Genomic DNA, 14,645 nt, shown 5'->3' with positions numbered 1-14,645 from the left:
TTGTTTATGAATGTTTATACGTAGGGTATGCCACGTTGACATACATATTAAATTCGTGGTGCTCTTAATCCTTTTAACCGAACAAGCAGAAATAGGAGAGAGATACGCTTCAATATCATCACGTATAAAGTCATTTCCTGGTAATGAGATTAAGTAGCCTATAAAGAACTTTTTACTCCTCACAATTCCAACTCAAAGTTATTGACTTTGACAACCCCAAACAAACAGCGTCATACCTATAGACACGTGACCCGTCGCGTTTCTCCAAACGCGATCTTATCTCTACTATCGAGTACCCAAACAGGGGCAAGACGTCACCGACATCTCCCATCAAAGAAGAAGTCCAAGCCGCAAAGAAATTCAAAACGGAGCTATTCCCAAGGCGATTAGAGATCAAGTTAGGCCATTTGGCTGTGACTTATCTCTTTGTGTCTCAGTCAACCAAACTACCGGTCAATAGACTACCCCGCTACCGAACGGGTCTGATATTGTCTTGTATTGATCAAGTTACCGATATTCCTCATTTGTCGTCCTCTGAATCTGGCTGCACTATCGAGTAACCAGCCTCATGGCTTCTTCATCCCGACCATCACTGTCGCTCCGGCGGCAGTCCTCCATCCGGAACCTGAGACAACCCGAACATGACGACTTGACTCAGTCGTTGAAGCAACTCAACATCTCCACTTCGCCCGGCCGAGCTCCGTCCCGCCTTGCCTCCGAACCTGCCTCTCCCTTCCGTCCATCGGGCCGCCGTATTTCGCAGTCACCAGCACCAAATGCTCGAGCACCTTCACGAAGCCCCTCCCAGGACCCCTCCTTGGGCACATCTACCCTCCTACGGAAAGCCTCCATGAACTCATTGCGCTCTTCTAATGGAATTGGGCCTGGTTCAACTTCAAGACGTTCAAGCGTGGCACATGTCATGTCACCAACACGCAGGGCATCATATCAAGAAAAGATTCGACCAACACCTCGCTCCATTGCACACGACAACTTGAAAGCTGAGCTGAGGGTGCATCATAGCTCTATCACCACCCGTCCGACACAAACGATTGTAGTGCTGAACGACGCTGTCTACGGTCATCGTTTCTCCCGACCCCGAACTTCTCGTGCCGCTCTTGGTAATATTGTTGAACGTCCGGAGCGGATAAGGGCTGCAGTATTAGGTGTTTCCGCAGCCTACGTACGCTTGGGTGGTAGGCATTGTGAAGGTGAATATCCACTTCACCCAGGAAGGGAGGCAGAGCATCTTCAAGGGGTCCCTTTCCGGATACACAAGACGGATCGCAGTCTTTCTCTACTTTCACCAGCCGTAGTCAATGTGCATGGAGCAAAATGGATGGAGGAGCTCAAGATGATGTGCGAGGCGGCCGAATTGAAGCTTGCACTGGGCGGAAAAGAACTCCAAAGGCCTGAAATGAGCCGGGGGGCTGATAAGCCTCCTGAGAAATTTCACGAAGGTGACTTGTACCTCTGCTCAGAGTCCCTCAATGCTATGGAAGGCGCTCTGGGAGCTGTTTGTGAAGCCATTGACTCAGTCTTTGGTTCGGGTCCGCGCCGCGCCTTTATAGGCGTTCGACCCCCGGGCCATCATTGTTCTGCTTCTTATCCTTCCGGTTTCTGCTGGGTCAATAATGTTCACGTTGGTATCATGCATGCAGCTCTCGAGCACGGACTCACTCATGCAGCCATTATCGACTTCGACCTTCACCACGGTGATGGATCTCAGTCTATTACATGGCAGCACAATAATCGAGCGAAGAATGCCGCCAAGAATGCAGCAGCATGGAAAAAGTCGTCGATCGGCTACTTCAGCTTACACGACATCAACTCGTATCCGTGCGAAATGGGCGATGAAGAAAAGGTTAGGAGCGCCAGTATCTGTATCGACAACGCACACGGCCAAACGGTTTGGAACGTTCATCTCGAACCATGGAAGTCAGAAGAGGATTTTTGGAAACTCTACGAAACAAGATATACCGTCCTTTTGGATAAGGTCAGAAACTACTTCAAGAACCAGGCAGAGCGATTGAGAGAATCAAAAGAACCGCCAAAGGCTGCAATTTTCCTGTCTGCTGGGTTTGATGCCAGCGAGTGGGAGGGTGAGGGCATGCAACGCCACAAGGTCAACGTTCCGACCGAATTTTATGCGCGTATTGCTCAAGATGTCGTCAAGCTCGCAGCTGAAGAAGGCCTCCATGTTGACGGTCGCGTTATCAGTGTATTGGAAGGTGGCTACAGTGATCGAGCTCTATGTTCTGGCATTATGAGTCACCTCAGCGGACTAGCTGGTGATCAGACAAGCGAACAATCATCAGACAGCGCCGGCTCTTTTGGAGTCGAGATAGGTCAAACGTCACCAAAAGGAGTATCACATGGTGTTGAGCAAAAGTCAGCCTTGGATTCCATCCATGCTTACGACCCTTCATGGTGGTCGGCTTCAAACATGGAGGAACTTGAGGTTCTAATGGGCGATCCAAATGCTGCTGCTTCCAAATACCCGCAATACGTCACTCTTCCATCCTACTTTGCTCCTACTCAGGCGTCAACTGCTAAGTCCACAGACCCTACGAAGATGCAGCGCAGCTTGTCCAAGTTAGGCTCGACCATGCCCAGACTTCCATCGCCGCCGCCTCCAGAAGTTCCCTGGGCGGTTGCAACGCATGAACTAAGCAAACTCCTTATTCCCTCCTCACGCGAAACCGGTAGCTGCCAACCTGAGGATCTGAACGCAGAAGCAAGCCGGGCCAGACGTGACCGGCAATCGATATTGATGGGAGTCGATCCTAACCCTCCACCCCCTGCCACTGCTTCACGCCCAACATCGCGTATGTCTCTGCGTGAGAGACGGACCAAGCTAGTACCACCCCCTGAGCCAACCATTGACAAGTCATCCAAAGGTCGCAGAAGGACGATGGGCACTACTACTGTAGCTTCAGAAAAGGCAAGTCGAATGATATCATGTAGTGAATTCAAGCTAACCCCCTCGAAGCCGGTTGCTCGTGATGTTCCCTCACGAACAAACAGTGTTGAGCCAGGAGTGAGGAGGTCTAGTCGGCGTCTTAGCGAGATCCCGGTACCTCTCACTTCACGGTTATCTTCTCCTGAAGCAGCCCTGCCCGAAGCTGCTGAATATGCTCAAACGTTGCCCGATTCCCCCGCAGCTGCAACGGCAGCTCCTAGCAGCAACTTGCAAGTCAAGAAGACACGGCTCCCCGCGGCTCCCCGCAAAGAGCCTGCGCCAAAAGCACCTCGGGCTACTAAGAAAGCTACCACAGCAGCCGGCCCTTCTGGTCCTACTACTGCCGCCCAAAAAGCCAAGTCACCGGAGCGAGCTTCAAAGAATGGCACAACGGGTGATGACGTGGACAACATCACTTCGGGGATGAGGAAGATTCGTATCAACTTGATCACTCAGTCCCAAAAGGCTGCCAAAGCGCGTGCTCGCCTTGAGGCTGAGAAAGCCAACGGCAACGTCCCTGCTATCGGCCAGGCTCAGCCTGTCGAAACGCCATCTACTGCTGCGCATCCATCAGCAGCCCAGTCCCACGACCCAAGCACGGTCGTTGTGTCTACCAAGACTTATAACCACTCTCCCACGCAATCATTGCCAGTCAACCCTACACCACCCGCCACTACTTCATCTAGTGGCATTGCAACTCCTTTGCAGGAGCAAGATCCTTTCAAGCCTGCTGGGTATGTTTCCCAGTTAGCCTCTCCTCCACTGAGTTCGCCGCCCATTCCCTCAGTTTCTGTCCAGCCTAGCGCAGAAACAGACGATGTTTTTATCCCCTATCAGCCTGAAGGCCCTGCACCCAAACCTGTCGCTCAGAACGAGCCATTGCAATGGCTCCCTCCTAACGTGCCGGCTTCTTCTACGCAAACACCTGCTGCGACACCCAGCCCAGTCAAGAAGACCAACCTCTTTCAGTATACTTCTTCTTCTGGGATTCCTTTTGCGCCCCGCTCGGGACATCGGGCACGGGGTGCCGCTACTACTGAGGCCGCGGGGTCCGAGGTAAAGCAGGAGGCCGACCTCCCATACCCTACTAGGGAGATCCCTGAAAAACCTCGACCCTAAAAACGATGCTGAAATTTCATATGCTTTGGTTTCTGAGATACGAGTAGCTGTGTGCCTGTTTTGTTACAGCACTATTTGGGAAGCAAAATACAGTTCAGAGTTGATACCCAAGCACAACCATGCTTCTTTCCTTTCCTCGCATAGAAACTCAATTCTTTCGCAACCCTATCCACCTTTGGATATGTAGTCTTCTTCACGATACCCTTTTCCTTTTCATTCCCGAATTAGATCTCGCTTTATAGTTCTAGCTGTGTTTAATCTATGACTTGATGGCAGTCTGTCTATATGTTCTAAACCATCGTCTTCAAATGACTCTTAGGGGAAGTTCTTGCGAAACTCGCTTAGAGGTACACTGACTTCCTCAACGACTGCTTTCTCTGATCCCTCAATGTCGGTGTGAGTTAACCTCTTGAGAGTCCATACTTCCTTGACGCCCAGACTTTCGAGATAAGTGACTGTACGAGCGTAGTTGGTAGCGACTTGGGCAATGCCATGACTATCGTCTGAGAAAGTAAGCTTGCCACCCATCTTAATCCATTCCTGCATCAAGTCAATATTAAACACTCGTTTTGGTGAATTGAGTCATCTCACCTCAGCAATTTGTCTACCAGGGTATGGCTCTGCAAGACCCTTTCGCAACGCGGCACTGTTCACCTCAAGCCAGCCATCCTGCTCTTTTGCGAGTGCCAGGTTCCTCAACACGCGCTCCCAAACACCCTTCAGCTGCCTGGGATCTCTTTCAGGATCTTCACTCATCAATCTAACGAGATCAAAATGGCCCACAACTCGTGGCTTGAGCTCTGTGAGCATCTCATACTGCAGATCGTAGTAATCTTCGTAGAGTGATTCTTCTGTCCCCCGGCTACTTTTTCCCTGTGCAGTCAGAAAAATTTCTTTGGAATAGTCAATCGGCATGTTGTGGACGTAGTGTACTGAGCCAATGAAGTAGTCGATGATAGGGTGTTCTGCCAGTTTGCGAACATGCGCCGCGCAGCTAGACCGGATGAATTCGGCTTCGAATCCAATGAGGATTTGAATCTGCGAGGCATACTCGTGCCGTAGACGCTGTGCCTCGATGAGATATGACTCATGGCGAGGGGGGAGGGCCTCCAGTGCGGCCTGGGGATCGTCGAGCTAAGCAAGAGTATGTAAGATATCTGCTGCCAAAGATGAAGTATGTGATTGATAGATACCTCTTCAGGATATAGATCACGCAAGTCGTATCTCGGCATATGCTCTGTGAAGCCAATGGTCTTGTAGCCAACAGAGACAGCTTGCTTTACAATTTCCTCGAGTTGATCTTTGGCATGACCCGGGCAGAACTCGCCCGAGTGGGAGTGCATTGTGAACGCCATTGTTGATGTTTGTGCAGTGCTGGTTTCTGTCTTTTGGCTGGCGGGGTTGGGTAGAGTGACGTTTATATATGAGAGCGATCAAGAGAGATCAGAAGCGTCAGGCCCAACTGACAATGGCCTCTTCCGAAATATACCGAGGTTCGAACTGACCAAGTATCCCAATTGCATGAGATGGGGTTTAAACACTCACCGAACCTAAGTTGAAACTCAATGGGTGGTATGGCTCCAAGCTTAACAAATGTACTGCGGTCATCGGACTCATTAAGTAAATTGCAAAGTCTCCACATTTCCAACTTATTTTGTTCCTAGAGCCTTACTTCCCAGGTTTTGATGACAGAAGACAACGATAAAGACAAACTCAAGATTATCGATAAATAGTATCTGTGATACTCTACTCTGATAAGTTGTATGGATATATACCAAATTCATAATAGATCGCTTTTTTTCCAACGCCATGCATTTCCCAAGTACAGCAATAGAAGGTAACACAAAATTCTCCATCCTACCTCTCCTCATGATTTTATGTCATTGTATGAGTATACACCAGGCGCCATGCTGATGTATCGGACGCCCCTTGATCCTTCACTATTATCGGCGGTTGTTTGCGATGCGCCGGTTGGTCTTGCAGCCTTTCCTTCATCTTGCACAATGTAAATGCCGTAAGTTTGGTTCCCTGAAGCCCCTTGACTCCATCCAAGATGAAAGGTCTTTCGGCGCAGGCATCGTGCCAAGTCATCATCTTCCATCCATTCGGCTCCGTCTGGAAGGCGCCACCACAAGGACGAGTCTGCGAGGAGACTTGCTTGAGCGGCGATGCTTCCGGGGCTTTTTGGCAGAGTACCACGCGATGCTGTGCGAAGAGATAATAATCCAAACAAAAGTGTGAATACAAGTAGGCCAATTAGAACAAAAGTTTGCACAATGCTCTGCATCAGACGTGGGATAACATAGTCGACATGTGCTGGGATGATTGGCTGAGAATCATCACGCATGCGAAGCTTGTTGACCAAGGGGCGTCGTATCAATTCCCCGTTGATGGCTTGCGCAGCTATAATCCCATGAAGTTGGCGGATTGCCTGCGAGACGGAATTTTGTCTCTCGGGCATGACAATGCGCTCTAGTGTAGTTGACAGCCTTGAAAGCACTAAAGTGCGAAAGAAGCCGTCCAGTCCTGTCAACTTTTTGTCATCAGCACCAAAATCATCAAGTGCTGCATAAACGCTTGTGATATCTGCTTTGACATTTGATGGTTGCTCACTTGATGCATTGACGATGGGGATTTGGTTTGTGTTGATATACAAATCCTCAGTGCGAAACGTTGTATCAACGGTTACCTCAACAAGTGATTGATTGCACATCATGACCGATATCAACCCATCACCAGCACAACTGCCCCAAACATACTTGATTGGGTACGAGGAAGTAAGTTGTGAGCAGGATGAAGCAACAAGTGCAGTGCGAGATTGGCCCGCGTCACAAATGGCCTTTTTCTTCGACCCCCCTAAAGGTACACATTGCAAATCTGCACCCTCACCCTGATCAAAAGATACGGTCTCGCAATTGAGTTTACTTCTAAGACCAGGAACTTTAGCCACGAGCTCAGTATTTGGGAGTGGCCACTCGCGGGGGTGGCTCACTAAGGAAAGCTTTGGAAGGGCCACGTCTTCCCAAGTCCATCTCGGGTACTTGGGTGTCTGCCGCATGAGGATTTGGTCGATTATGTCGCTGTCTACAGCAGCACTCAACGACTTGCTTGTAGAGCCAAATTTTGTTTCGGGTCGAAGTTCAAGGTTGGCCGTTTGCGCAACTTGAGAAACAGCAAACAGTCCTGCAGTAAAGATTGGCATTAACCATCCAAGCATTGCCGTGCATTTTGCGAGAAAAACAGCCCAGTCCTGGGTCTTCATGGCCTTCCCAGCCGTATGGAGGCCAAATTCGTTCATGTAAGATAATCCTAGGGACTCCTGGAAACGATGCTTGGTAGTAGTGAGCTTCAAAAAGGGGGCCAGGCGTCGGTTGTCGATGTCAATACGAGTCCAGAATACAGCAATAGCAGCAAAGATGATGGTAGGTGTGCAAGTCCAGACGACGAAAATACTGTCATCGACATCCAAGCCTTCGCCTTTGCCCTTCAGACCAAAGATGACGCAGGTACCAGCAATCAGCGCAACAGAGGCAACAATGCTCATGATCTTGGTGCGGGTGCTTTGGGTCCATGGCCGATAAGTCGCAATTGTCTCCGGCGATACATTGGGGGGATTCATACAAAGAGGGCCACTGCCTCCACCGTGCTGTCTTAGCTGAAACATCTCTTCTGGTCGACGGCCGGGCTGGGTGAGTTCTGTTGTATACCATGATCCTGCAAGCCTGGCAGCAACAGTCTCCATATTCGCATGTCCTGTGTTCGATAGTCGGGTGAGAAATTGATGGCTGCTTGTGAGAAGTGTCGCCGTTCCAGCAGGGGAGGTGGGATCTCGCGGTGCTATTCCACGAGGTGAGGGGGCATGATACAGCATGGGAAGAAGAGCCATAGAAATAATGAGAAAGGTGCCGGCCATAGCATGGAGGACACCTAAGCGGGCACGGAGTAAAGAAGTGCCATCGACGTGGATTTCGGCATGAAAGATAGCAGTCGAGAGAACGATCTGAGCGCGAAGAAGGAATTTGATGGCAATAGCTGCAACAACAAGGTGATGGCGATTATGGAATGCTGTGTTCAGCGCTTGGAAACTCCCCAGGCTGTGATAGTCTAGTAGAATAGTCCGGTGACTTTGCTTCCGTCGAGTTTCGTCGACAGTCGTTGGTTTCCGGTCTAGGACGATCCACGGCATATAGAGCAATGCTTGAGCTTCAACTCTAGCCCATAGTATAGCCACGATTGAAACAACTTAACACATGTGAGTACTACATAAATAAAGATCATAACTACACATAGCAAGGGTCTTGGTGATGACTTACCTACAACGGGCCCAAAGGTCCAGAGACCCTTGAGATTGCTATCGACGTCTTTTTGGGAGAGCCACCACATCACCACCTCGCCAATTATACCCAGCATTATGCATACTCCCATAAAGATGCTGACAACTCTTCGACGCAACCACCAAGGTCTCCAGCCATTGTTGAGCGGAACTTCGGTTGGTTCAAGAACATCAGTGCTTCGAAAACTTGTATCACCTGGGGTATGAGGTGGGGTGTCGAAGTAAGGAGTCTCAAGAACCATCTCCATCATGTTGGGGGCTTTTGTCGGGAATCGTGGATCAGTTGCGCCCGACGTGCGCTGTGAGTAGAAGCCATCGCTGACTGGAGAATTAAGGAACTGGTTCTCCTGTGATGGTGGATAGAAAGGACTGAGAGGGAATCCAGCACTGGAAGGGCTGTTGAGAGACTGAAAGCTTCGAGGACTTGCTGGGCTGCGGCTACGCGGACTCGAAGGACCAGGCGATACCCTCGCAACAGGCGGCGAGAGAAGAGGCGGAGAAATTAACTGTGAGGTGGAGTTTGCAGGTTGTGTTGAAGGTTGCCGGGCATAGCTGAAGCCGGATGATGCTGTATACCTCGAATCGTCGTATGGCCCAACGACGATCTTATCGTCGTGATCGACATTGGATGAATAGATACCCATATTGTTCCATGGTGTTGCCATGTCTTGCCACTAAGACAAGTAATTAAAAGATTAAAAGAGCGGGAGAGAGACAATTAGAATGGTTTAGGTAAAGCCAGAGGTCTCAAGGCATCGTCCGAGTGGTAAGCTAGTTCCTTGTAAATGAACTGGTGATGGTGATCGTTACTAGAATCATAAAACGAGTGATTGTAAAAGAGCGTGTTTGGTTAATAAAAAGAATGGACGAGGCAATTGAAGCCAAAATTAGAGATATGTCAAGTAGAGGAAGGAAGGAGCAAATGTCAAAAACATCAAAAGCAAGATGTCAAATTTGTGCAGGCAGGTAGTGATGTACAGCCGTGCCGAAGGAACGAAGGAAGGTCAACCCAAATCAATTAACTACTACGGTCCACGCCACGCCACTCTAGGTTCCTTTCCTCCTGGATGAGATACGACAAGCTTCACGGCAATAATCAATGCATTGTCCATTTTCATTTCTATTCTCAAACTCAACCTAGACACCGCGTCTTGGTGCTATCTTTGTCAATAGTCTGGATCAACCCCTGACCAGAAAGTGAGGGTGAGGGTGAGAGAGATGCCCCTCCCCACCAATACTACCAGGAGCACAAACATAGCATGAACATGCCATACACAAGAGGAGCAATGCGACTCTAATCTCAGCTGCCCAAGAATAATTTAGCAATACCCAGGGTAATAATATAGCGAAAAACGAAAGCTGACAGGCATGTTTCCTCAGCTCACTCTTGCTCTCAAACTCAGCACTTCCATCTTCACTCAACTGAATCAACCGCTCAAGGGCTGTCGCCATCAACTCCAGTCCACCGTTCTAAGCCCGTCGTTACCTGACCTAACGACGGGATCTACACAAACTAGCATCTCGAGAAGAATCACACAATCGACCCTTGACTGACCCGGCCTGGTCTGTGCCTGATTGCCAGTTCCTCCCCTCCATCTAATTTAGCTACTCCGCCCTCTATACTACAGTGCAATACAATAGCTGTGCAGACAAAATCATAGCCAAGTCCTACAAAGTCGAGATCTCACGCGTTCTAGATGGACATAGATTTTATGCTACTTGATCACGCTTGACTACTTTCTCTGTCTTTTTTCCCACTCACACTTACCATTAATAGCTTTTTCGACGCCACGTGCTAATACCTTCGGAACAGCCTCTAATGAACGCGGCATTGTCTTCAACAAGTTAGTACGGCTATACGGATAGATAGAGAAGGAAACATGAGAACAAAAAGAAAAAAAAGTCGTTATCTCTCCACTCGCACGGAACGTGACTCGACCAGGACACTATCAAGTGTCAAAACGTCACAGTGGCTCACATGGTTCCGACTCATGTTTATCTTCAACCAAAGCTGAGTTTGCTTGGCCTGCCCACTTCCCGAGCTCAAGACGAGACAAGCAAGAGACAACAACTTTTAGAGGGTTAATTCCGATGAACGAGTGTGCTTAAAATCAACCCCTGTCTCTAGCCCCCCAGTCTCCGAACGCCGCACCGTTGGCGCCGTCGCCATAGCGCGGTTGACCACCAAGGTCTAATGCAGGGGAAATTACTCTGCGGGAAACCCCGGTGCACATGTTTTAGCAGAGCTGTGCTGACTGGATTTTTGTAGGCTATTGCATGTTGTTGGTCAACCAAAACTAAATCAGTACGCTATCACAGAGGTGCAGCCAAGAGTCACCCCATCTATTCAAGGAAGATCACAAACAAGGGACTTGCAGCATGCAGGTAATCATCTCGGTCAAGCCCGCACTCGCAATGCAATGGGACTCGGCACATCAGCCTTATCAAGACTTCAATGTAACCAATTAACACACCAAGTTGGCAACAACTCCGTTAATAAAACAAACATGTCACATTACGAAACTCATGGAATAGTTCGTATGACGGCGAATCAAATGAGCTTGCAGCCTCAGTGATAAGAGCTGCGTCTTAACATTAACACAGGTGAACTTGTAGAGACACTGTATTCACAAGTATCCATTGTCCTTTTAATTGAATTTGTTTGGTTTCTAATGTCTTGAAAAGTCTGAAAAAGCACCACCAACATCACTCTACTCTCAAAAGATGAGGATATACAAGCCATAGAGCGAGGACACCAAACATAGTCCTCCAAATATACAAGCTGACATGTATCCTGCCATCCAGAACCCGTTCTTCCACAGTCTCGTGTCTTATCCTGCCCCAAAACGCCTGTCTAGATAGCCAAGCTTTTCACTTTTCCATTTATCCCTTGCCATCCCCTCCCACCTCTTCTTACATACCAACAGTCCAATTCCTCCCCGACAAGATACAATAAACAATGACAAGAGAAAAGAAATAGTAAAGGCATTAATAAAAAGGGTGGGCCAGGTCGCCAGGATGGAGCCGAAGGAATGAGTAAAAGGTACGTGGGGGCTCTACCCCGTGGGAGGCGTTAGGCGTAATGGGAAAATGATGTAGGGCCGGGCTGGGCTTGGGAAGCCTACCGACCAGCAAGTCTATAATGAAGAGCAAGGCGGATATCGCATCGTCGTCTCAACATGATGAAGGAAGAGCATGGTAAATGAACGTTTCGAGTTAAGGGCTCATGCGGAACGGTTTTCGTAGTGGTAAGCTGATCACCGCGTCGTAGTGGTTGGTAGGTGTGGTCATCACAATCCACCTGAAGGGTATCGAAGTTTTAAAAAAAGAAAAATGGTGCACTGGTGAAAAGGTATAGGTTTTTTTGTGGTTGTTAAATGTTTGGGCATCAGCTTGATCAGTTCCATCCAAGAGAGTTCTCGGCAGCTACAGGAGCGGAGATGAAGGCTGTGCGGGCAGAGTTACCCATGCCACTGCGTCCACTGCCATGGCTGTCACGGCCACCAGGTCGAGCTGGTGCTTCACCTTGGGGACCCTGGGCACCGTAGTTAGAGAAATCACGGCTCATGAGAGCACCACCCATGAGAGCAGGGCTGCCGTTGCCGTTGTACTGCATCTCGGAAGATCGCTGGCTGCTACCAATGGAGCTGGCTCGGCGGTGACCCAGCTGCTTCTTGCGCTTGTATCGGCGGGCAACCAGGAACATGGCAGCACCGTACATGACACTGAGTCCGACAGCACCAACAGCAATACCAGCGGTAGTAGCCTTCTGCTTGGCGGTCTTGTCACCCTCGCCACTGTTACCGAAACCATCGTTGCCGCCACTACCACTGTCTTCCGAGTCACCACTGTCAGAGCTGGCACCATTTTCGGTGTTGCCAAAGATGTCGATCTTGTTGTTGATGACAGAGGTCAGGTTGCGAACGATTTCAAGGTCGTTATTGTATAGGAGAGAGTTGGGCGTCATGAGATCGGCCTGGAGACTGTCAAGCATGTTCTCAGGGTAGTGAATCTTGGCCAGAGCAGTGATGTAACCCCACTGAGACTGAGTATCCATGGGAATAATCTTCTCGATCAGAATACGGTCCTTGCTGAAGCCACCAGCATCAGCAAGACCCTTGGGAAGGTATTTGAAGAGCTGGGCAGCCGCAACGGTGTTGCGGGCGAGGAACTTGTAGTTGAAGGGGAAGAGAAACCCGATTTGAATGGCACGAGAACCCTCGGGGATAGGCTTGTTGGGGTCGTTGGGCAGGATGACACGGGGAATGTTGGCGGGGAGACCGGTAGAGGTCGAAGTCTCGGTGGCCTGGGTGGGAGCAGCGGGAATAGAGGTAGGCTCGAACATGATGGTGGTAGGCAGCCAGTTGTTGGTGTTGGTAAGAGTAGCAGTAGGTCGGATGCTAGTGATGGGATCGGCAGCGGTGGGGACCAGGGTAGTAGGAATAGGCTCAGGTTGAGTCTCAGTTTCAACAGGAGGCTGAGAGGTGGGCTGGATTGTAGGCTGCACCTCGGTGACAGTTGGGAGAGCCGCGGAGGTCTCCTCGCCATCGGTTGCGATAGGTGCACTTTCAGTTTCGACTCCAGTGGCAGGGCTGGTAGGCTCCTCAGTAGCAGTGCCGTTGGTTTCATCACCAGTCTGAGTAGCAGGAAGCTCGGTAGGAGCTGAGCCGGTAGCTGTATCAATAGGCTCGGTAGCAGGCTCAGTTGCGTTTCCAGTGGGTTCCTCAGAGGCAGCACCAGTTGGTTCCTCAGAGGCAGCACCGGTGGCTGTGGGAGCAACGGTAGGGGCCTCTGTCACATCCTCGGTGGGCTCGGGAGCACCAGTAGTCTCAGGCTCACCAGTAGCAGCAGGCTGGGTTTCAGTGCCATTGGCAGGCTGGGTCTCGGTACCGTTGACAGGCTCAGTTGTGGGTAGAGGAAGCTCAGTCTCAACAGGTTGAGAACCAACACCAGAGGTTGCATCAGGGAGGGTAACATTGGGTGACTCAGTAGGGTCAATAAGCTTTGTGTTAGGGTCAACGAACGATGTGACATCCGGGGAATCACTCTGGGACTCCTCAGGGGCAAGCGTTGTGGGAATGACAGGAGACACAGTGACTGGACTTGAAGGCTCAGGCAAAATAGAGGTAACGTCGGTGACATCCGTAGGGATAGGCAGAATATCGGTCTCATCAAGTGGGAGCGTGGGCTCAGGAAGGATGCTGGTGGGGATGATATCAGGTAACAGGCCAGTGGTCTCGGGATCGGTCACAGGAGCTCCAGAGACAGTTTGCTCGGAACCAGTCTCTTCACCAGCAGCGGATGTAGGCTGAGCCTCGGCAGGGAGAGTATCAGGAGATGCAGTCTCCTCAGGCGATGTGGTCTTAACCTCGGATGGGTCAACAGGGAGGAGAGAGCTGAGAAGTGTTTCCACAGGATCCAACAGACCATCGTTGGATGTTTGGGCAGAGCCTGGGGCAGCAGTAGCCTCGTCACTTGGAGGGCTCACGGTGGGAAGAGTCTGGCCATCAGTCTGGGGCTTGCTTTCCTGTTGCTGCGGCTCCTTTGTGGGAGTTCCAGTCTCCTCTGGCAGAGGCTCGGATTCGGTCTGATCAGGCTGGGGATCCTTAGTCTCGCTGTCAGCGGGAACTGGGAGAACTGAAGACAGGAGTGTCTCAATGGGATCAAGTAGGCCTTCCTTGGTCGTAGGTGCAGGCTTCTCAGCGGAAGGACTCTTAGTCTCGCTGTCAGCGGGCTGAACAGTCTCCGTCTCGACAAGGGCAGGCTGAGTCTCGACAGGAGCAGGCTGTGTCTCTTCCTCGGGCTTGGTGGTCTCGACGGGGGCAGGCTGAGTCTCGACAGGAGCAGGCTGTGTCTCTTCCTTGGGCTTGGTGGTCTCGACGGGGGCAGGCTGTGTCTCCTCCTTGGGCTTGGTGGTCTCGACGGGGGCAGGCTGTGTCTCCTCCTTGGGCTTGGTGGTCTCGATAGGGGCAGGCTGTGTCTCCTCCTTGGGCTTGGTGGTCTCGGTGTTCACGGGCTTAGGCTGCGTGGTCTTGGACTCAGCAGGGACAGGGAGGATGGAAGACAAGAGAGTCTCGACGGGATCAAGGAGACCCTTCTTGGTTGTCGAAACGACCGGCTTGTTGCTGGGAGTGCTGACGGGTTGCTCAGCAGGTGCCGTAGTCTCAACAGGAGCAGGTGCCTCAGTCTTGGACTCGACAGGCTTTTCCTTCGGGGTGTTCACAGACTCGG

At 50.6% G+C, this 14,645-nt stretch overlaps 3 protein-coding genes across 3 annotated transcripts; 1 reads left to right on the top strand and 2 right to left on the bottom strand.

Annotated features, from left to right (window-relative positions):
* The first annotated feature begins 479 nt into the window (after positions 1-479).
* Positions 480-4,238, top strand: EDB82DRAFT_296885 (uncharacterized protein). The gene has a single exon (XM_025737404.2). It carries the CDS (start codon positions 569-571, stop codon positions 4,079-4,081), a length of 3,513 nt encoding a protein of 1,170 aa, XP_025592268.1. The 5' UTR covers positions 480-568; the 3' UTR covers positions 4,082-4,238.
* On the bottom strand, positions 4,239-5,761 carry EDB82DRAFT_296897 (Polymerase/histidinol phosphatase-like protein). The gene is made up of 3 exons (XM_025737403.2): positions 5,275-5,761; positions 4,673-5,215; positions 4,239-4,621 (listed from the first exon to the last, which is right to left on the bottom strand). The coding sequence occupies exons 1-3, from the start codon at positions 5,434-5,436 to the stop codon at positions 4,397-4,399; spliced, it is 930 nt and encodes a 309-aa protein (XP_025592267.1). The 5' UTR covers positions 5,437-5,761; the 3' UTR covers positions 4,239-4,396.
* On the bottom strand, positions 5,760-9,079 carry EDB82DRAFT_561246 (uncharacterized protein; the record flags this gene model as incomplete). Its single annotated transcript, XM_025737402.2, has 2 exons — positions 5,760-8,323; positions 8,395-9,079. The coding sequence occupies 2 exons, from the start codon at positions 9,077-9,079 to the stop codon at positions 5,949-5,951; spliced, it is 3,060 nt and encodes a 1,019-aa protein (XP_025592266.1). The 3' UTR covers positions 5,760-5,948.
* Positions 9,080-14,645: the final 5,566 nt, after the last annotated feature.

This window comes from Fusarium venenatum, assembly GCF_020744135.1.
Source record: "Fusarium venenatum strain MPI-CAGE-CH-0201 chromosome Unknown EDB82scaffold_4, whole genome shotgun sequence".
In the NCBI taxonomy this organism is placed as follows: Eukaryota; Fungi; Ascomycota; class Sordariomycetes; order Hypocreales; family Nectriaceae; genus Fusarium; species Fusarium venenatum.
The sequence above is the reverse complement of the archived record's forward strand: the minus strand, read 5'-3'. Positions and strand labels throughout refer to the sequence as shown.